The sequence below is a fragment of the Chanos chanos genome, chromosome 13, assembly GCF_902362185.1.
Source record: "Chanos chanos chromosome 13, fChaCha1.1, whole genome shotgun sequence".
NCBI classification, from domain to species: Eukaryota; Metazoa; Chordata; class Actinopteri; order Gonorynchiformes; family Chanidae; genus Chanos; species Chanos chanos.
Window position 1 is genome coordinate 18,312,286 of NC_044507.1, and position 22,931 is coordinate 18,335,216.

Consider the following 22,931-nt stretch of genomic DNA (forward strand, 5'->3'; position numbering starts at 1 on the left):
ATAACATGCAGCCTTTCGATTTTCACGTTTGTTTCGTTGAGATAGTAACTTAGCTAGCTACTAGCAGCAGCAGCCCTCAGGCAGCCAAAGCAGTTATAAATCCAGCTAGCAAAGGAAGACCAAGTAAGCGAGGAGGTGCTTGATGTGAGCTAGCATGCCGGGCTGCTGAGTCGCCGCAACCGAAAAAAATCACTGCTGTCTGGCTCTGTTTTACCTGAGCTCTGAACAATAACCTTAACACTAAATACAGTTAACTGCTAAGTATGACAAATTATAGGTAACTGGCTAGTTTACATCAGCACCCCGTCGCCTTGTACGAACGCATATTGTTATTGACAGAACTTGGGGATGCCCTTTAAGAATTTGAAACATGTCCAGTAAAGCATCGAGTAAGGAGAAGAAATCCGGCTTCAGCAAGAAGCTCTTTAGACGAGGATCGGTGCGGTCGGTCGGGAGTTTTATGAGTAGAGTCTTAAAGACTCTGACAACATTATCCCATTTTGGTTCTGAAGTACATGCAACAGAAGGTGAAAAGGACGACGGAGGTTTCGCGTCTTTCAAGAACGAAGCAAAAGGTTATGTTGCATCTGATGACAGTGACTGCGGCGGCTTTCTCTCTGGTGACAAAATCCCCGGGGTGGCCGGTCTGAAAAACCATGGCAACACTTGCTTTATGAATGCAATTCTGCAGTGTTTGAGCAACACTGAACTCTTTGCAGAGTACCTAGCATTGGAACAGTATCGTGACGATGAAACAGAAGAAGACAAACCCAAGACAAACGGGGTACTCTCGCAGAGGAAGGGCACTCAGAACAGGGGAGAGGTGACAGAGCAGCTGGCTGGTTTGGTGCGAGCGTTATGGACCTTTGAGTACACGCCTCAACACAGTCGGGAATTTAAAGTAAGTTTGCCGAAATATTGGACCACTTGGGTGTGTACGTATAGATTTGAGATCAGCCCAAAAATAAAGTAGCTCTGTTATAGTAATGTCTGAACTTTAATGAACATATAGCACATGACCCATTTTGTATATGATGAGTTGTTAATTGGGACATCCATCCTCACTATTTGCACGGGTTAAACTCAAGACAATTACTGTCCTTGAAAGTTCAGGATGTGGGCAGGTTTTCAGAATAGCTTCTTAATGAACTGCTTACTAAGACCTTGAAAACTAGATGAAAGACTCCTTAGCCCTGTAAGCTCTCTTAATCACTTAATTGGGTGCTGAGATGCAACAAAAATCTTTCAGTGGTCCTCAAGGTATTTTTGATTCGTCTGCTTTAGGACTAAGTTATTTGTGCTTATATGGATGGATTGATTTCATAACACTTACTTGAACTATTGACATCACATGTTAATAAATTATTCATTATTAAATCAGGGAAAATGATATCAATTTATGCACCTCATATGGAGATGAGAGTTGCCCATTGTTGGATACACTGACCTGTTGTACTAGGCTTGTGCTCTATGTAAAGAATTAATGTAAATATTTGGTGCTATAGTAAAACTGAAGACTCAAAAATCGGAGGATATTTACAGTGACAGAAATAACCTATGGAAATCATTTCATATGTTGTTTTTTCTAACATGCAGTATGTTGTAAGATTAGCTTCTTCTGGTGATTCTAGATAAAACAGGAACAGTGAAACTGCAGTTTAAAGGCAAAGGCATGGACACATCTTTGGCCATTTCATGTAGTTATTCATAGTGTCTTTCAGAAAGTCCTTCTCTTTTGAGAGAATGTCCTCAGAAATAGATTTGATCTTATGATGTGGTGAAAATCGCTGTAATGCAGAATGAAAGAATCTTCACTGTCGTGAATGTGTGTGTTTTTGCAGAATACAGTATCGAAGAATGCCATGCAGTACAGGGGCAATGCCCAACATGACGCCCAAGAGTTCCTCCTCTGGCTATTAGACCGCGTGCATGAAGACCTCAATAACCTTGTGCACCCTAACAACAGGCCATCCATAAAGGTAGGCTCTCCTTCCTGAAGACCTGCCATGCAGATTTGCCAGAGACTGTTTCCATTGCGTCATCCAACTCACTGCGGTTTAGAGAAGAGTCAGAGTTCGTTGCCCTGACTCAGTTCTTGGCCATTCAGCTTTGCTAGCAGATTAGTCAAGCCGATCACCCTCAAAAACCTGACTCGTGGAGAATTTGACGTAATACGTAGTGGGTGTTATTTTCTCATGAAAGGGACACACAAGTCTTTCTGATACAATATCTGACGTAAGATTTGATTACAGAGAACAGCGCGTCGAAATGTCACACCATTCGGTTTAAACCTGATCGCCTCTTGCCTGTGCTTAGTTTGAAGGCTGAAATTGAATTTTGTTTTTCTAAATTGAGGGAATAGGAAAACAGGCAGATTGCAAACAGGACTAATTTGTCCAGAGAAAATATTCTGGAGAGACATTTATAAAACAAGTGACCCATGATTTCTTGATCTGCCTGAAATCAGGACTAGCAGGTTAGTGGACTCTGACTTTACCGCGGACCTCACGCTCTGGTGTGATGATTCACAGTCTGCTGGCAGTTCGGAGGATAGTATTACTGGCAGCTAACTCCATTCTGTTGGGGGGGTGTCACCTGAGAGAGAGATGGTTGTGAGGTCACTCACCCAGATTTGCTGAGTAATGTGGACAGATGCTGTGGTTTCCTGGAGGCTGTGCCAAAGTACAGCTGGACTGCCAGTCGTCTGGTTGCCTAGCCAAGGCTGCCTTAGAAGCTTTGCTGACAAACACAAATCACAGTTTGAGATCAAGGACTTGGTATCTTTTAATCACTCAGCCAGGCTGCTGTATGTTCTCAAAGTCAGTAAATAAAAGTTATCTCACATAATTTAATTAGACAAGTGGAGAGGAATGGTCCCTCTTTGTACTGTTTGTGCTGATGAATCACTTACTGAGGAACAGAATGTATCTAGCATCAGTTGGGCTAATAGTGGGCTCTCTGTTGGCACCAGTGCTATAACATGCACTAATGTTGGTTGGTTACAGGGTCTGCAGTGAAAATATAGGCAGTAGCTCCTTGGGTTATTTTTTTTGTTTTGTGTTGATCAAGCTTTTATTCTGCTGTGCTAATTTGTGATGAAAAGGTTATTTTTTTTTTTTGGCTCTCTGTCTCATAGCCACCAATAGAGGAAGATGATGGAGCATTGGAAGGACCGTCACTTCCACTCTCAGCTGGTTCTTTTGTCCAAGAGCTCTTTCAGGCACAGTACAGGTATGCTTTCTGTCTTTGTCGGTTTGTTTAGATGGTTTTCATGGTGTTTATTCTTTTTTTTTTCCTTTCAGTGGTATTCAGATATTTCCCTGACATCTGTATCTGCTCTAGGTCATCACTCACCTGTCCACACTGTCAGAAACAGAGCAACACTTTTGATCCTTTTCTCTGCATCTCCCTTCCCATCCCTTTACCTCACACACGGTAAGTACTGCAAACTGTTAGTCAAAGTCTGTAAAACAAGGTGGGGTTAATTGATATTTTTAACAAGTAGTAACAGTTGCCTGTAGCTTTGCAGTTTTTCAGAGTTCACAGTGAGGTATTGCGGTGAAGGTTAGATTCTAATCTTGGCCATATTCTTACGCTGGTGATGTCAGGTACTGCTAACATTTGGCCTTTAGAGAGAGAGAGAGGGAGAGGGAGAGAGAGAGGGAGAGAGAGAGGGAGAGGGAGAGGGAGAGGGGAGGGGGGTGGAGTGAGAAGGAGAGCCCAGAAGTTTTGCTCCAGTGACTAATCCATTTAATTTGAAATAACTCTTTTGAAGATTATCCTTCTGTAAACACAGCTGCTTTAGTCATTCATTCTGAAATCTATGGCTTATTAGTAGTGTTTGCAGGGATTGCAAGCAGATATCTTAGATGTAGAGGTTTTCATCTCTTCGCTGTGTTCATATCTTACAACATCTCTGTGGATGGGCACTGAATGCATTTGGCTGGCTGTTCTAGCTGAGTTTCCAGATGGTAATATTAACCTATTTGGGACAACGGAGGGCTGAGCTTTTAACAAACATTTCATGTCAAAATCCTTGAAACTTACTGGCTTTTTTTTTCACATACTGCGTTTTCTTTACACTATTGCCCAAGTTAAATAGACTTTTTACTCGTAACCGAAGAACCCAGAGCAACCGCTGAAAGTGGTCCCCATTTTAACACGTCTCTGATGCAATTTGTTGACAGAATTGTTGAATCTGTTTCAAATAAAATACATTTTTAGGCTTTAATTTACAAATGTTTGTACAACGGACACTTTCACAAGATAGACCATACAGGTTCTTTGAAGTTCGTGTTTTCTTTAGATGAACAGCAAAATATTGAACTTCCTTTGACCTTGAAAGTCATGGGTTTTTGTATTACGCTTGTGTTCCACCTCAGATTCCATGAGGTATGTGAAAGAGGTAAAGTGGGCGGGGCCATAAACGAGGGACCCCCCTCTGACATACATCCAACTGCATTTACTCCTTCCTGTGTTTTTAAGAGAAACAGAAATCAAAGGGTCAGAGGGCGTCAACAGGTCTTAATGAAAAAGCACGGCTTTCTTAAGGTCTCTAAAGTTAAATTGACGGAGTTGAGTGGCCGGTGTGATACGGTATACTGCACCTCTGAAAAGTGTTACTTCTCTAAATTTGGGGTTGTGGCTTTACCCCATCACATGGCCCACGCAAACGCACCCAGGATTACAGAGCATCCACATTATGATCAGTATCTTAGTGTGCATAACTGTTCAAAATAAGCCTAAATATTTTACTAAAAGGTTGTTAAGCTATCTCTTAGGGACACATTGTGCAGTTGTGCCCTATCCTGTTTCAGTGCTTATGAATCAGTATTTGTTGTAGTTGAGACCCGTTAAAGTGAGTGATGGGCCTTTTTTCACGTTTGACACCGTAATGTCTTCCGTCCCCTCAGAGCACGCCGACGCTACTTTAAGCTCCCACTGTTGAGTCTGATCACAGAGACACTCCTCTCTCCGGCCAAGGGCCTTTTTTTAGCTGTTAAAATTCATCCTGACGTATAAATAATTAAACATGTCATTAAAATGACCAAATGAGCCTGGGGTGATTTATGGCACATTCGGCCCCCGCCCCAGCACACGTGAGAGATTATTGATGAAGGCAGAATTACCCTCCTGCCTTGCTTCTTTTCTGTCTGCTCACTTCTTTTTGTGGAAGTATTTAGAATCGTCCTTCACATAATGAATTATTCCCTATTAGAAAATTATTAATAGGACAGAAAAATAAGTTATTGAGTTTGCCACCAGCGGCGTAGGACTGAACTGTCAGGGACCGTGTGCTCTGGAAAATGAGGCTGCAAAAGTGAGATTTGCTTTGCTTGTATGTTCAGGCAGAATGACGAAAGGCCAAACAGAGAGGGGAAATATAGTTTCCTAACACTTTAAGGGTCTTGTCGGTTTCTCCGCCAGTTCATGTTTCCTAGACTCATTTTGATTATTGATCTGTACAGTTCCCTAGCAAGCGCATCTCCGTTGTTTGTTTGTTTTTTTTCCCCGAGTAATTACTTTTACCTTATTTATTTATTTATTTATTTATTTAGCTCCTCTATTTGTCGCTTTAATAAAATAATGTTTTATAGGAACAGTTTATAGATTGGGGGGGGGGGGGGGGGGGGGGGGGGCGAATAACACATTAAATAGGAAAAAAAAAAAGCTGTATTAAAAATGAGATTATTTCTTCGCTTGCAGCTGCGGACCTTCCTGTTTGAATTATATGGACTGTGTCTCTATAGAAGGTTTTTTTTTTCTCCCCTAGACTTAAGAGCTCTTTCTGCAATCTAGTGCATTGTCTGTTTATTTTTCTGTAAGGACAAGCTTGTTGCTGTAAAGTGGTCATCTGACATAACTGCAGAAGGAAGAGTGCTCTCAGGCTGTGTTGAGGGGAGGCGCAGTGCCGATGAAAGAGCCTTATTATCCTGCGTACGGAGCTGAATTCACTGCTGTACTGGTTGGATGGCATTAGTCCTGTCAACCAAGAACAGACATTGATCTTCACACTCTTTGGATCAGTCCTCTCCACGAGTGCATTTTCATATTATAAAACCCACAGATTTCATAAGCACTGTGCCTGCCCAGGTGTGCGTTCAGCCCCCCCTTTTTTGAGCCAGTGTTAGTGATACTCTGTCTGACATTTGTCAGTAGAGCTCCCCGTTTTTGTCACGTTATCGGTACGTTTGACGACACCGGCTCTGACAGCCCTGCCGCAGTTGACGGTTCGCTCTGGTACTTAACAGAATTGCTCTGTTCTTCAGGCCCCTGTACGTGACGGTGGTTTACCAGGGCAAGTATTCTCACTGCATGAGGATCGGCGTTGCCGTGCCGCTCAACAGCACTGTGTCGAGGTTGAGAGAGGCTGTGTCACGGGAGACCAAGATACCCCCAGACCAGGTACTGTACCCAGAGCCTCATTAAGGCTGCTGCCATTACATGTTAAACACACTTACAAAAGATGTCGCGGCATTAACTTCAATGCGTTTCATTTCATTTCCAATAAATATTTTTATCTTACTCAGCCGTAGGTGTTTTGGATCCGCGTTTCAAAATCTATTATTTTTCACTCAGCATGTAAATTGCTTCTACATTTGGTAGGAATAGTCAATAGGTTATTCTAGGGAACTTGAATCCACAATGTTAAAAAGAACGATGGAGGGGGGGAAAAACAGCAGAAAAAGACAGTTTTAGAGTGAAAATGATTGAGGTATTGAATTGGAATAAAAGTGACACATGCAATTAAAATGTCAGGATGATAAATCCCTGAATAACATTACATATGTCCAGAAAATGTTCTCAGTGGGTGTAAGCCAGTGTCGTCGCACACAAACCTCGTAATAATTAGAAACGAGACAAGCAACTCTTGGATACGCCTCAGGAGCCCTCATAATGCGCTTCAAATCTCATTTTTCCTCCATGAACAAACCATTATCTATCCAAAGATGATGTCCTTACACCATTATTACTGGCTGCATTTTCCCGGCCTGCAGACTCACAGCTGTGCCACTAGTGACACTCACCGCTCGGCATAACTATAATACTGGTGATGGGTGCAAAGTGACATTTTAAGGATGAAGACAGAGCTTCTCTCTGGTTACAGCCCACCAAGATAAAGACCAACAAATGTCCAGTTGTCCTGTCACTGATCCGCTGTGAACTGTGATTAAAAATTATGGCCATGCTGTCTGTACATTGTGACCACATCTTTGTCTCTTTAATTTGGAATGTCTGATTTCCCATGGCCTTGTGGAAAAGCTCTCTCTCGGACATGTATGAACCCATTCACTTCAATCACACTGGGTTGAGCAGAGTTGGCAGAGCTTGCTTGGTGGACGGCTCTGTTTGCTTATCTCTCTGCAGTACTAGACTGATCACGATGGTGATCACTGCTTAGTAAAGAGGAAAACTGACCTTGTATGACCCACCTGTCCATGGGGACACAGCTGGTAGAGCCAGCTGGTGTCCCCTACACTCTTGGCTGCAGTTGGCAAATATCTGATATTTTTTTAACTTTTAAGGCTCAAAATGAAAAACAGCGGTTGAGGCTAAATCCCCATGTTTGTATCTTTACATGGCATCAGTCGCCGTGGTGTCCATCACTGTTGGTCTGTAGACATTAATGCAGTGTTTATGTTCTGGCCTTGACACTTAAAGAGATGTACCGGGGCAGCATTTTAGAAGTGTCAGTTAATAGCTTCAGTAAAATGCTGCGTGAATCTTTTTCATCCTGCGTTTTCCTATCCAATGTCCCTGGCAGCGTGAGATGGAAATACCTCCAGCTGAACTACGGTTACAAAGCACACAGGGGCCTTGTTTAAAGCTTGGAACGTACTAACGATGACAAGATTAATGTTGGCTTGTGTCAGTCAGTCAGAACCATTTGTCTCTTTTCTCTGGGCAGTTTGTCCTGACTGAGATGTACTATGACGGCTTCCACCGCTCTTTCTGTGACGATGACGACGATCTTGACATCATTCAAGAAAGCGACTCGATCTTTGCTTTCGAAACGCCCGAGACATTTCGATTAGAGAACATTCGATCTAAAAGAGGTAATACCTTTATTCTGGATTTTACTATGTACATGTCATTTCTGATTGTTAACAGTTGTTTAGCAGCTCAGAAGCAGGACTGTATTTATGTTATGATAAATAAATTGTCGTGTAACAGCATAGGAATCGAATAGTTTGAAACACATATACGTTTAGTGAATGATAAAATATATGATTTTCCTGAGCATCAGGTTTAGCTGCCTCGCCCCAGAATTACTGAGCGGTGTTGCTAACCTTTCTCCCTCTCGGTTCCAGGGAGCCTCCTCGCAAATTTGAATCAGAACAATTTGAAATACGGATCTGAGTGCAGCAGGACTCCATCTTTTATGCAGGGAGCAATGAACCCAGCGTCGCCCAATAAAAACACGGGAAATGAGAAAATGATCCTGCTGATCTGCAACAGAGCCTGCACTGGACATCAGGGACGGAGGTCCGTATGACCCAACACTCAAAACTCACAAAATTACATTAGTTCAGTTTTGCGGTTTTAGCAACGGCAACAAAAAGTGCAGTCTAGCGTGCGTTCGCTGCTTCCTCTTTCCCACGTTTCGCTTTGTTTATATATCACAGAATTTGTAGTGACACGTCAAAGTATTCCCTGTTTTAAGTTTGTTTTCATTTCATTATGTCCAAAGGCGATTTGCCGCAATTTCAGACCTGCCGTGTGATGACAATCACAGAGCTTTGAGTTGATATCTGTGGATAGGACTCGTAAAGCTTCTCTGTGTGATGGTCTTCTCCCAGGTTTGGGCTTCCTTTCGTATTGTACATGGAGCGCACTGTAACATGGGATGTTCTCCAGAAGGAAATCCTGGAGAAAATGCGTCACCTGCTGAGGCCCGGAGTTTACGTTCAGGTAAGTCGACCGTATCGGTGCTTTTCGAACCATGCTGTGAATATTTCGAAACTAAAAGGTACAGTTTTTAACGACTATGTCTGTATAGTGTGATCCTTTTGGGTTTAGTTTCTCATTTTTCAGGGATTACAGTACTGTTTTTTTTTTTTTTTTTTTTAAACAGTAAGTTAATGGAAGTAATTGTGTGTTTTAGGTGGGTCCCTTCAGTCTACGAGTAGTTGGTGTTGTTGGAATCACGTACCTGTTGCCTCAAGAAGAACAGCCACTGTGCCACCCCACTGTGGAAAGGTCAGTCAGCATCATTTTCAAACCATTAACTGTCATCTAGGTTTTTCTCCCAGTTCAAACTATGCATAGGACCGCCTAACAAATTTTCCCAGACAATGACCTTAAATTCCCTTTTCATTTAGAGGATGTCTTAAACTTGAACCCTTTCTTCTCTCTGTTTTTTTTCCTTCTTCTTCTTTTTTATTTTTTTGGTTAATGTGTGTGGTATTTTTCCATTGTTACTATTGGATGGGTTCCAAGTGGTTAGACAGGCTTGTGCAAGAAACTTATTTTGGTTCTTTAACTTAATCTTCTCCGTTCAGAGCTTATAAATCCTGTGGGCAAGGGGGTCCTCCTCATGTCAAGATTGTGGTGGAATGGGACAAAGAGACTAAGGATTAGTGAGTAAAGCTGAATAACAAGATTCATTCATCTTCTGCCCTTTTGATCCACTCTGTGTTTCTGCTGGGAAAAGTGCACGATCCAAAACTATTTCCATAAATATCATTTTGACTTGAGAAACATTTTTACGATTTATTCCTACTTGAAGCGGAGCCAAAACTATGAAATTTGTTGCTTTTTTAAATTTTTTTTTTTTAATCCAGTGCACATGATGATAAAAAGGTTATATATTCAACACACAAGATCAAAATCACAAAGTTTTCATGTTGTAACATTAAAGACTCTGAGAATATTGACATTAATGTGACCTAGCTGTTGTAACATGACTGTGAATATGACTCACAGTGAGTGCTGTGGTTTTTTTTTTGTTTGTTTTGTTTTGGTTTTTTTGCTTTGTCCTTCAGTCTGTTTGGACACATTGAGGAGGAGTACATTCCTGACGCTGAGAGTGTGTACCTGCACAGAGAACAACATCACCAGCCCCAGGCCTGCACCCTCGCTCAGTGCTTTCAGCTCTACACCAAAGAGGAGCAGGTAATAGTCTGGCCTAAACTGTCTGTACAAAACTCACAATAGTTTCATACAAGAGGGTTCAGGCCTTTCAGGAAAAAAAAAAGTGCTTTTCAGTCTAGTTTTTAGCCCCTCTAAGGTTTCAGTTCTTTAATGGCAGGGTAAAAAAGTTTGAGGTTGCTAGTTTTCTGCTGTTATTGCTGATTTTAAATTGCAAAGTCGTCTTTTGCCCTGGAAGGATGCCACACGTAATTTAAATAGACGCTGCGGCTGGCCGGGGCTGGTGGTGTTCAGTTAAAGAGGGGTTTGAAAGTCTGGCTCAGCTTGTAAAAACATGGGTGCAGTGAAAATACAGAAATGTGAGCTCTGAAGAACCACCACCGCTGCTGTGCGTTCTTGTCCTTGCTTTAAGTTGCCTGTGCTATGTTTGTTCCAGTTGGCTCCGGACGACGCCTGGCGCTGCCCCCACTGCAAGCAGCTGCAGCAGGGCCGCATCAAGCTAAGCCTGTGGACCCTGCCTGATGTTCTTATCCTGCACCTCAAGAGGTTCAGACAGGTAATGTAAAGCAAAACTAAACTCTGCCCATTAATCTTAACTATGGTCAAAAACAGGTGGAGGTTTAAGGGTTAATGTGTTGAGCTTGTGCTCTGTAGGAGGGAGACAGGAGGGTTAAGATGCAGAACATGGTGAGGTTTCCTCTCATTGGAATGGACATGGCTCCCCACATGGTGAAGAGGAGCCAGAGCAGCTGGAGCCTGCCCTCACACTGGTCGCCGTGGAGAAGACCTTACGGGCTGGGTCGTAACCCGGACGACTACCTTTATGATCTGTATGCTGTTTGCAATCATCATGGCAACATGCATGGGGGTCATTATACAGGTAACGCCATGTGGTTGCTGTGCCTAGTATTGTTTTTTAAAATCCAGTCATATACTGTCTTGCACCAAGTACACGTTTTAATTTGCAAGGCATCCTGCCTTCATTTCGCTGTAAGAACAATCAGTGGTCTTTACCTCAACACTTGATGAGGATACAGGATGCAGGTCATAGCTTAAGACTTCTCATTCTTGGGCAACTCCTACAGCTTACTGTAAGAACTCCATCGATGGACGGTGGTACTGCTTTGATGACAGTGAGGTTCAGCCAATAGCTGAAGAGGATGTCTGCCACCAGACAGCGTACATTCTGTTCTACCAAAGGAGGACAACAATTCCCTCATGGTCTGCCAACAGCTCCGTTGCAGGTGAGTCCCATCACTTTATTGGTTTTTAGGTTGACACATTCTGCTGATTCATCTATCGTGTCAACCTGGAGGCTTTTTTTGAAGTGGTAACTCAGATAACGGATGAATCCCTACATTTCTCTCGTAGCTGACTCATAGGTTTTTGGTTTTTTTTTTTTTGGTTGTTTTTTTTTTTTTTTTTTCCACAGCACAAAGATAAAACTTAATTTGAGCAGGTCACTTTCTGCTGAGCTTTTGACTCAAATTGAGAAATGTTTTTTGGAGTTAACAATATCACGGAAACAAACTGACTTTTGGTCTGCTTGGCCCAGTTGGCCATGGAAGTAAAATATCAGCTATAAACTTTTTTTTTTTTTTTTTGGAGCCGTTTTCTTCTCCTCTGAGAAAATCCTGACTCTGTGTATCCCTGTGTTTGGATCAGGATCTACCAGCTCCTCATTGTGTGAGCACTGGGTCAACCGCCTCCCGGGCAGCAGACCGCCCAGCCTGGCCTCGGGGGCCTCCTCCCGTCGGACATCTCTGGCCTCCCTGGCTGAATCCATGGAGTTCCCCGGAGATCGCAGTGAAGACGATGGTGAGACACTCCATATTCTTCTGTATCGGCACGACTGCTTAATCCGTTCTCTTAAACCAGTTAAAAATATAAAATTTAGGACGTTGTCAATCTTTGTATGTGGCTTGATTTCCTCTCAATCTGTTTTAACCCATAACCCCACTGTTTTTGTGTCTCTGGTGAACTTCTTACTCTTGCTTCTCTTTACCTTGTCTTCTCTTCTTCTGTAGCGTTTAAGCACATACAGGATCTGTCGACTGTGCTCAGTTAAGACCCGAGTGCATGCTCTTAACACTTTCCATTCAGTTTAATATCAGTGCATTAGTTTAAATCTCTCTGTCCTTTTTGTTAAGGAGGATTCTCAACCCGGCCCTTTGTGAGGAGCATTCAACGGCAGAGCTTATCTTCCAGATCCTCCATTGCCAGCCCTCTAGCCTATAGTGAGAATGGGATCAAGCCCTCCTGGTCCCTCTCTGCCAAACTACAGATGAGATCAAATTCACCCTCACGATTCTCTTTAGATTCCCGTTCCTCCCCGCCTCTAGAGAGGATTGGTGAAACGTGCGACGACAAGGTGTTCACCTCTTGCTTCGGCGGCCACAGCAGACATGAGCGCCACCCGAGTAGTAAAGCCCCTCTGGCCATGATGGAAGGTAGCGGTAGCGACGAAGGAAACGGTAAAAGGATTTTGGACGAAGCTTACTGCAGGGCTCCCGTGCAGTCCGACAAGAAGAGTTCGAAGACCGACCCGGTCGACAACAACAATCAGATTTCGGCTCTGGATCAGAATGTGATCGGAACGCCCTCCAAAGAGCAGAAGCATAAGAGCAGCTCGGGAGGATCCCAAAAAGCTGAGGGTTCGACGACCAAGAAAAGCTCAAAGGGCGATTCTGAAAAAACTTCAAAGAAACGCCAGAGTACGTCCTCTTCCCAGAAGTCGCCATCTTCCCAAGTGTCTTCCAGCACTCAAGTGAAGGGTGCCAAAGTGACCAACTCAAAAGAAAAGAGCGATCCTGCCAAGCCCGCCAAGATGGGTTCCTCCGGGACGCCCACAAAAAAGAAAGAGTCTTCCCAAGTCCAGGAGTCGGCCTCATCAACGCCGACTCAGCGTAAGCAGCGTCTGACTTCCACTCCGCAGTCCTCTGCCTCTCCCTCACCCACCGCCAAGAAGAGCTCCTCTGGGACAGAGAAAAGCACCGCCTCTGGCAAGAAGAAACTGGTGGAGAGGAGTTCCAGCAAGGATTCGGCTCGGACCAGCCCTTTGGTAGACAGGCCAAAAACCAGTGCCACACCACGGACCTCCCTGCCAAAGACCACCGAAGGGGGCCGACCAGAGAGGAGGCCAGTTAGGAGCTCTAGCAGCAGCTCCTCTGTGACCAGCCTCCGCTCTCCCAGCGTCTCCTCCAAGGACCTTCGCCGCAGCAGCAAGTCTGAGGACAAGGGGCTCTCCTTCTTTAAAAGCGCACTTCGGCAAAAGGAGACCCGCAGGTCGGCCGACCTGGGCAAGACCACCATCCTTGCCAAGAAGGCTGCTGAGAGGACAGCCAGGTCCAGCAGCCAGACTAAACTGAGTGGTGGAGAGGAGGGTGAGCGCTCGGGAAATGCCTCTCGACAGGTCTCGCCAGAGCCGCATTCTAGCAAGACTGTCTGTGAAGACAGGGAGCAACCCTCCAAAACCACTCCTATTAAACGCTCTATTTTACCTGTAGGCAAGTCCAAGTCTTCCACTTCTGAGATGAGTCCTCAGTCTCCCCCTAATGGGAAGAAGCCTCTTGAAAAGATGATATCTTCTAGAAAGCTCTCTTCCAGCATGCAACCCTGTGCACGCCCAACTCAGACGCCTCAGTGATATATTAATAGCAGTTTCATTATTTTCTGTAATGCAGCTATTTTTGATGTGCCTAAGATGAATATATATATATATATATATATATATATATATATATATATATATATATCTATATATATATGAATATAAATATAAATATATATATACAAAGAGTATATAGTATATACCTGTATTTTACTTTTCTTAAAGAAAATATGTAAATTAACTGAAGCGCCTTTTCTATCCTGCCATGGAAACCAAATCGTTGCCTCTGGCAAGGTATGGTATACGAATCTACTACTGTTCACAGATCTGAATAGGAATGTTTTAACTTAGCACTTTGTATATATTGATGTTTTTTGTCTCTTTCTCGCTCTCTCTCTCTCTCTATCTCAAAGTAATACTAAAACATAACTGACAATGTAATATGTCATTTTTAACTTGTTACTCTTTTTCTTCATTTGGGGGGGGAAATCACCTGTAAAATCAGAATAATGGGCTTGCGATGACGCAGAGGAGGTCCAGTAATATTCTGATGCGTATTCCCTGGACCTCTCTGAAGAGTTGCCCCATTTTAACACTTGGTGCTATTTAAAAATGAGTGTTCTAGTGGCGCTGCCCTGTAAAGACAGAATCACACGCAACGTTTTGGTAGACGACCGAGACATTTTTAAACTGACTGTTATCTGACAAGATTTCAGCAGTCTGGCATCTCAAGGGCCACCTCTAAAACGCTGTCGTTACGCCCCCGCGTGTGAAGCGTGAAGTTTATCGCTTTGTTTCCCTTATTGTTTTTACTAATAATAATTATAATAACTGCCCTTAACACGTTTGAGAGGTTGTCAATGATAAGACCAGTGTAGATCAGATGGTTCAGGAGTGTTTAGGATGTATGTACTGTGTATGAATGTGATCTCTCTTAAAGGACGTTTTGTGTAGGACAATCTGTGATCCCACCCTCGTTAGTTCATTCCTCATCTCTGTGTGAATTCATGTGTACTCAGCTTTCCATTTATAGACCGTAGTGAAGGTTGTATATATCTGAATGGATTTTCCTGTCTTTTTTTTTTCCATTATGGGAGTTTGACAACTGTACTGACATACTTGAACCATCTGCTTGTCTGCCAAATTCATTACCAGCGAATTGGGGCACCTTTTGCTTGGTTTACTTTGCAATTAAGTGGAACCTCTCTCCACTTTTTTTTTTTTTTTTGCACCAGTGCAGAATTTCTTTAGAGTAAGCTGTTACTCCTGTCAAAGAGTAATTCAAGTTGAAATGTTCAAAAATGCCGCATTTTTGAATGCACACTAGATCTGTCCTTGCGAGATTAAAAAAAAAAACAAAAAACCCCCACACACACGCACACACATTAGAATGCTGTAAATATTAAATCAAATCAGCAAGGTATGTTCTGAGAATTATGCCATCCAACAGTTTTATGGGGACATGTTTTCTTCAGAGACTTTGAAATAGGCAGTAACCCTTGGAACCAATTAAATATTGCCTTTCAGATGGTGATTTAAACCACTCTTCGCCTTTTCCCATCCACTCCTAGATGTGGTTTTGCATAACACTATGTTTAGTGATACCAAGGCCAGATTCTCAAGTTTTCCCTTGAATATAAAAAAAAAAAAGGAAAGAAAAATTGGGCTTCAGTCTCAACAACTTGTCCTCTCTAATTGTTGCTGCTGGCAATGCTGTCAGAATGTGTCTCTGCAGATGCAGCGTGAAAGTTTGTCTTTTTTTCTTTCATTTGAAGCAGTCCTTTTGCAATAAAAAAATAACACATGTTAGTAGCCACTCAACACAGACATAGCTTTTCAGCCATTCTCTGTGGGACTGTTGTCCTGGGCTAGTGTGGCGAAACTTTCAGTAGTTTCTGAAGAGAAGAAGAATCTGGTTAACCATATCTTTGTTTCATCAACATCCTTTCCCTTCATTTAGGTATTTTAGCCGCTAATCTTTTCCGTGATTTATTTTTTTCCCAGTTTGCTGTGGGACCATATTCCTTGTGCACTGAAGATAAAGTTTGAAGCATTGTGGGAAAGCAGTGTTGCATGAATTTTGTGAATGCATGCTCTAACTATGCAAGGAAGTGTTCTGTATTTTTCCAAAATGCCAGCAGTAGAGAGAATGTGTGGATTGTGTCTCTTTTTATTGCTTGATTTGCACAATTTTTGATTTCATAGTTTCATTGCTCCAAGATTGTAGATGTGGTATCGTTTTTTTTTTAAAACCACTTTACAAACTGAATCTGAACTATCCTAAAAAGCTTTGCTGTTATATAAATGGATTTGTTTTTTTTTGTTTGTTTTGTTTTTTGTTTTTGTTTTTTATCTTTTTCCACTACATTTTGTGTAGACATAAGCTTTACGGGGATTGTCCACGTTTCTTTGTGTAATGAGTTGTATTGCGTTTTATTGTCTTAACTTGTTTTTTTTTGTTTGTTTTTTTTTTTTTTTCAGTCGTTGCTGGTGTCAAAGCTTTTCATGCTCACACATGTCAAAGGCAGGTAGCAGAGCAGGTTATTGCTCTGATCACCAGCATTCATTCCATCAGAAAAACAGCAACAACTTGAGCTTCAGTGCTCATCCTTATCAGTCACGATGTAATGCTTGGTTTACATTTAAACACTTTGACAGCTTTTCAAGTGAGTGCTGTTTCATTTGATGTCTTAATGTATATGTTTTTTTCTTTTCTAATTTTATTCTGTATTCATCATCTGACATGTGACGGCATATCAAGCAAGACACATAGTTGTGTGTGTGTGTGTGTGTGTGTGTGTGTGTGTGTGTGTGTGTGTGTGTGTGTGTGTGTGTGTGCGTGCGTGCGTGTGTGTGTGTGTGCGTGCGTGCATGCGTGAGAGAGAGAGAGAGAGAGAGTGTGTGTGTGTCCTGTTTCGGGGAAAAGTGCTCTGGGCCCCTTTGTACTTGTAATGAAGAAACTCTTGTATCTGTACGTGTATATTGGACACTTGGACTATTGCAAAAGTGCAAATGCAAAGATGGTGGTAAGCAAGCCTTAGGTTAGAACATTTTCTTTAAACGCTATATAATTAATCAAAAACTCTATCAACATTGAAGTATAACCTATTTTTTTTTTTCCCCCTCTTGGTTTACACACTGGACTTGAACTATTTGCCATGTCTGACCCAGGCCTCACGTGAGTGTGCTGTACACTAATGAAACTGGTACCATTTTTAGTTGTGGGTTGCTTGGACCTTATGTTTAGTCTTTAGTGTCTGTACGGTAGAATTAAAAGGTTTGGCCAAAAGGTAACGAGAAAATATTTGAAAACAAAGAAACTTATGTAAATGTTAGTTTGATTAAGTGCATGAGACTGCACCAGTGGCTTTCATGTTAATTTATTTGTATGTTTTGTTAAACAATGTGTATGCACTTTTCATATACTTTTTTTAATCTTTTTATTTTTGAAAGAATGCATCTCATTGAAAGAGAATAATTTGTATACGTGACACTGATTCACCAGTGTCATACAGAAGTTGAAATGTAATTAAAAAGAAAAAAAACCCCGAAAAGTTACATTTGTAGCCTTCAGGTCTGAGCTTTGTTTGTCTCTTCTTTGTGCTTTGAACCCTTTTCATGCTGTCCTTCAAAATGTGTTTACTGATCATTTCCTTATATAGTTCACTGCAAGCACTGTCAAGTGGGGCCCACTAGGGGGAGCCTGTTTGCCGTGCTTGCCTCAGCAAAAGTGACTATGGTAAGTTAGCTGTTAATTTGATCAGGGCACACAACTTTATTTGTTTTTGTTTGTCTGTTTTTTTGATCTTTACAAATGAATTCCATTAGTGAGCAGCAGGTCACATTATTGTAATATGTTTTAAACATTCATAATGATCTTGAATGACGTTCAAAAGAGTGCAGTTGTTCCATCATGTGCTACTGTAATTTTGCCATTTCTTCCAATTAGTTTCTCCTGGTTAGAATTTTGTAATAAAAAGAAATCCTCTACTATACTATCCATAAAAATATCCCAATGTTTGAGGAGATGACAATTGCAATCCAAGATCTACATGAATATAATTCTGTGACATTTCAAATTTTCTGAAGAGACATGAACATTTTCTGGCTTTTAAGCAAGGTTGATTCACCCAATGTTTGGCAGTAACCTAATCATTTTCCAAAGAAACATGGCTTTCATGCCTATAAAAAAACTGAAACAAAGGAAAAAAAAAAAAAAAAAAAAACATGAGTTGCATCTCTAGCTGCAAATTGGAAGCTTTCTCTCCATCTTAAGTTACAGCCACGAAAGGATTTTTTCTCCCCACACAATTATACAGTCTGACAGCTATGGTGAAAGATGGCTGAACAGTCTAGTGCTTGAAAGGGTTATTATCATTGCCTGCTCCTGAGGACCGCAAAGGTGTTAAAGTGCAAATGCATTTGAGAATGTTTAGCATGTATAGTGTTATTTCACAAGATGGGGTAGAGGCTAGTCTGTGCATGTCTTGAGATGCAAGATATCCCTTGAAGATATCTTCCTCCAAAATAATGAATTTTTATGTTGCACCACAGTACGCAACAGTATTACAAGTGCACAGAAGTACTTGGAATTTTAGACAGGTTAAAATGAAGACTTTTCTAGCTGCCTTTACCCAGCTTAGCCGCTTAGCCACTTAGCCACAACTGCAAGGCAAAAGAAGTGCAGATGCGTTCACACAGAACCTGTAGTACAGTCCAGTCAGTGAGTAGAGAAAGTGCCGGGAAATGTGATGAAGGGCCCCTTTTTGGACCCATCATCCCATTTGGACATAGTAGTAACATATGGATTTAAAACATTTTGAAAACAAGACATAAAGCTCTCCTTTGAGTTGTACTTTGGCACAAACCTCGTACCGCTGAAGTTCTGTGGAGACTGATGTTTCCTTGTCTACTGTAATGTCCCTAAAAGTGCTCCCTTATTCCCATGAGATGGTATATTTCTGACAGATCTCTGCTGAGAGAGCTCAAACACATCTGTGTCATCTTTAGCCTTGCCAGTAAAATTCCCCATCACTTGTTCTCTCTCACCACGAGCTGTGTTACAAAGGCTTACACATTCCCCCACCCTCCCTGTTCCCTCACATTGTTACTGAGAACTCTCTGTCTACACAGTACCAAGAAGACAGGGCTTCTATTCACAATCATTGTGCAACTTCGATATCACAGCCAGCAGTGGGGATTTTTTTTTTTTTTTTGCTGGAATTATCCACAGACCATTAGGGGCTCGACACAGCAGGTGATATCACCTGTCATCTCTTCTCTCTCCCTCGCTGTGACCCCCTCTGTTTTCCGGCAGCGTCCGACCTGGCCCTGGAGCAGAACACTCCGGCCCTGTTCAGGTAAGGCCAGTGTCGTCTAAAATGGCTGTCTTCACCCCCTGCCTTGTCAATCATCCCAAGCAGCGAGGATGCACTCTGCTCAGTTTGAGTGAGTCATTGTGTCTCTTTCGTAAGCAGCAGTGGAAGAACACAGGAGAAAATTTACCTGCAAACTGTGTGTTGATGAATAAATATTAAAAATAAGCCTCTGAAAACAAACTCTGAAATCAATTTATGCTCATTTCCTCTTGTGATACAGATTTCTTGGTTACACTTAACCTTTAGGCCTAGTCAAGGTCAGGAGAATGTTAAAATGATGAATACCAATCAACACAACCCTTCCATGTGTAAATGTTACCCTCTGGCTGGGGAAGCAGGAAGAAAGGTAGCACATCGGTCTGATTTGCATAAAAAAAAAAAAAAACAGAACAAGGAATTCTCTTAATGTCAGTGCCTTCGCCAATACCGGTGAGTGCTGAGCCACTGAAATAGAAAAAGGACAATGACTAGTCGCTCTCTGCGTTAAGGTGGCAATACTTGTGGATGTTGTCAAAAACAACTACATGCTCCCTTCCAGTTTCTTCCTGTATGATGAAATGTCAGCTCCAATCAGAAAGTACTTTTCGCGCAGTGCCTCAGACAGACTAAAACATTAGCACTCTTTAACGAGGACTTGTTTTTAAAACAGCTTCCTGCTTAGGATTCCATTTGTTTCTATACTCTGCACTTGTTGGACCATCTCCTCCCATGTTACACTCCCACGGTAAAAAGGGATTACTTTAGTAATTCAGCTGTGGTTTCATCTCCTTTGTCCCCTCTTTTTGACTCAGCCTTGAACAGTGCATGGAACTTTGTAAGAAAATCAATAGTAATTGATTCTTCCGAGGCTGGAGCGGAGAGAGCCGGTATGCAGGGCTCATTGTAAGAGTTTGGATGAGGCATGGGGGAGGGGGCGAGGGTGACTCCACAAACCTTGGCCTTAATATGCATGTGGTAACTGCAGTTAAAGGTCAACAACGTGAGCATGTTTTCAGTCGCGGATTATCAAAGAGAGTCACAAGCACCTGCTCACAGCCTTCGAGAAGATGAACTGAGAACAAAAATACTAAAATATCACTTTTCTCTTTCGTATTCAGTTTGAGGTGAATAGGCTTAGACTTCAGAATTGCTCCATAAGGTTAATTCTTCCAGTGGGTGCACTGAAGATGTTAACACCCTCACCGAATACATTCATTTTTACCTTGGACACAATTCTGGCGTTACCTAATCAGGTGTCAAGGATCAGCAATGGTGTACTTCCTTTTTTGTCATGTATTTCAAATGGGACCTAAATGTAGCCTACACTCTGTTATGCTGTACTAAGGGCTGTCATTAGTGATGAAGTCATCTTAGCTTGACTGTCTGCTGCCTTGCGCACTGAGGGCCTCCAAACCTCAATGTGTATATATGTATATATATATATATATATATATATATATATATATATATATATATATATATATATATATATATATATCGCATAAGTGTGGGGTTGGTAAAAATAACTAAATAAACAAAAACAATTCATTTATGGTTATTTTCAGTACGTTCTTGCTCAAAAAGAAAAGAAGACTTCTTGGTCGAGAGCAACAGTGCTCGTGTTAGCACCTGTAACCAGGCTTGCGATGTGAGTGCTAATTTAGTTACATCTGAGAACACCAGACACCAGAGCCTCGAGTGAGCAGCTAAACTTCATTAATTAACATGACCTATCTGGAGGTAAGATCTCACAGAAGAAACTGTGTAGGACTTTACAGTGTCTACTGAAAAGGATTAGCATCAACTTGAGACTATGCAGATTTCACAGGGTGAACTTCTGATGCTGCTAACTTCTGATAAGTCATTTATATATATATATATATATATATATATATATATATATATTTGTGCATAATTACTTTGCCCCTTGGCTGGTCTGTTGACTGGTCAATTTATTTTATGTTTTTTAATCAAACTACTCTTAATAACACAATGTGTGAGTAAGGTCATTCTTGGAAGCTCAATTTGGCAAACACCTGCTGGTATTAATTTAGTATACCCCCACCCTCCCCATGTGTCCAGAAACCCAAGAAAATTAAGTTTACCAATTAAGAAGAGGGTGGCAAGTTAATGACAGTCTCTGACAACTTGATTATGTCGAGGACGATTACACCTTTCTCTAAAGGACTGTACACAGAAATGCTTCGGACAATGTGCTACTATCCTTCTGTAGTAACAGATAGTGGCGTGCCTTATATGAACAAACAAATCTTTTTGAACGAATCTTTGAAGTACAATGAACGTACCGAATCACTAGTCTAAAAGACTGTTCGTCCCACTTTGCCAACATGCATACTGATTACTCTAGTCTGCTAACTCGTCCTCCAGTGGATATTGGCAGTGTATTCATGAACCCACCTATCACAAAACTATATCAGCAGCACTTTCATGATGACAGCTAGCCCGTGGCTGATATGACAGAACACCCCAAGTACCTCCCACTGGCCATCTCATCACAGTGGTTCGGTGACACTGCTGTCTATGGGGATCAGTGACTACAGTTCGTGTTCTGACTTGATGTACTGTTGACGAGTTCTCAGTACAGCTCAAACTTGAGAGATTCACTGACTATGCTGTCTACGTCGATCAGTGCGAAACAACTGGTGACTACAAAGACTCAAAACACCCCTCACTGACCTGAGAAACTGCTGAGCAGTACATCAGTTCACCAGTTCATCAGCTCACCAGTACATCGGTTCATCAATACACCTGCCCAGTTCACAAATACAAAAGACTCAGTGATAATGCTGACTGTGAGACTTAAAACTCCCCCTAGTGATCCAAGTGCATTGGTTCACTGATTATGAAGATCTGGTGAAGACATGCTGGGAGTGTTATAACGCCCCCTACTGACTGGAACACAAGTTCTCAGTTCAGCAAATTTGGGATTACATCGACAAGTGCTGATGCGAAAGCAACCGAAGTGCTCCTCTGATGTTATTATAGGAATTGAAAGTAACTAATCACGTTATTTTATTGTTCATCTATACATAGCTTTGATTTCAAAATACTCATGTAATTATATGCATTACAATGACGAATCACGTTCATTTATTAAAAACCATTTTTTTTAGTTTTTTTAAATTGTACTTTATGGCTGCATGACATGGTTTAAATAGTCTGATGCAATTTCACATAATGGATATTACAGTTTAATTATTATTCATTTTGTTAAATTTCATGACATTTGGTATCACACATACTGTTTTGCTCACCACATAGCAGGTAATAATGGGCTTAATGTTTGGAGGCATGTAGGGTAAAGTTCAAAATAAAATACTAATGTATTTATATGGCTCCCATAAGTGGGATCTCTGCACTGGTGGGATAGCACTTTTCCTCCTGCTGCACCCAAACCATCATATGGAAATAGCCTACAACTAAAAGATTAATGTATGCCGACCAGAAATGAACCCATACAGCGAGTCAAAGATACAAATTATTTTGGTATACTGAACAAAATGAATCGAATCACCACAGAGAATCATTGTGAACATCACTAGTTGCAGCAGCTACCTCGTATTCTCTCTATTAAAGGCCTATCGCTTACATCACTGTCCAGTACTGTGAAGTGCAAGCTGTTCCACCCCATGGCCTGTTTGTCAACCTCTCTCCCCTACGGCAACTCCATCTGGTCCTCTGAGGGTGATGTGTAGAGCAGGATGGTAACCGACACTCTCCACTCAGAGAAGCTCCACTGATAAAGAGGACTCAGATTAGTCTCTCCCCTCTGGTGTGATGAGGTCAGCTTGGCTGACAGCTCCGAGATTGATGCTGGAGATCCTCTCTGGCCGAGACTGCCTGCCAGGTGG

At 41.8% G+C, this 22,931-nt stretch overlaps 1 protein-coding gene across 1 annotated transcript; it reads left to right on the forward strand.

Annotated features, from left to right (window-relative positions):
- Nucleotides 1-370: 370 nt before the first annotated feature.
- On the forward strand, nt 371-13,738 carry usp31 (ubiquitin specific peptidase 31). Its single transcript, XM_030789809.1, has 16 exons — nt 371-901; nt 1,842-1,979; nt 3,137-3,231; nt 3,343-3,435; nt 6,270-6,405; nt 7,910-8,057; nt 8,313-8,487; nt 8,802-8,913; nt 9,107-9,201; nt 9,504-9,581; nt 9,987-10,116; nt 10,529-10,648; nt 10,747-10,972; nt 11,178-11,336; nt 11,758-11,910; nt 12,243-13,738. The coding sequence occupies exons 1-16, from the start codon at nt 371-373 to the stop codon at nt 13,736-13,738; spliced, it is 3,885 nt and encodes a 1,294-aa protein (XP_030645669.1).
- Nucleotides 13,739-22,931: the final 9,193 nt, after the last annotated feature.

What these genes read in the sequence shown, in the direction of transcription:
- usp31 (XM_030789809.1), top strand. Translation starts at nt 371, where the DNA reads ATGTCCAGTAAAGCATCGAGTAAGGAGAAGAAATCCGGCTTCAGCAAG. An exon ending in CCAAGATACCCCCAGACCAG is followed by an intron (nt 6,406 to 7,909) that starts GTACTGTACCCA and finishes TTCTCTGGGCAG; the next exon opens with TTTGTCCTGACTGAGATGTA. An exon ending in AGATCGCAGTGAAGACGATG is followed by an intron (nt 11,911 to 12,242) that starts GTGAGACACTCC and finishes CTTTTTGTTAAG; the next exon opens with GAGGATTCTCAACCCGGCCC.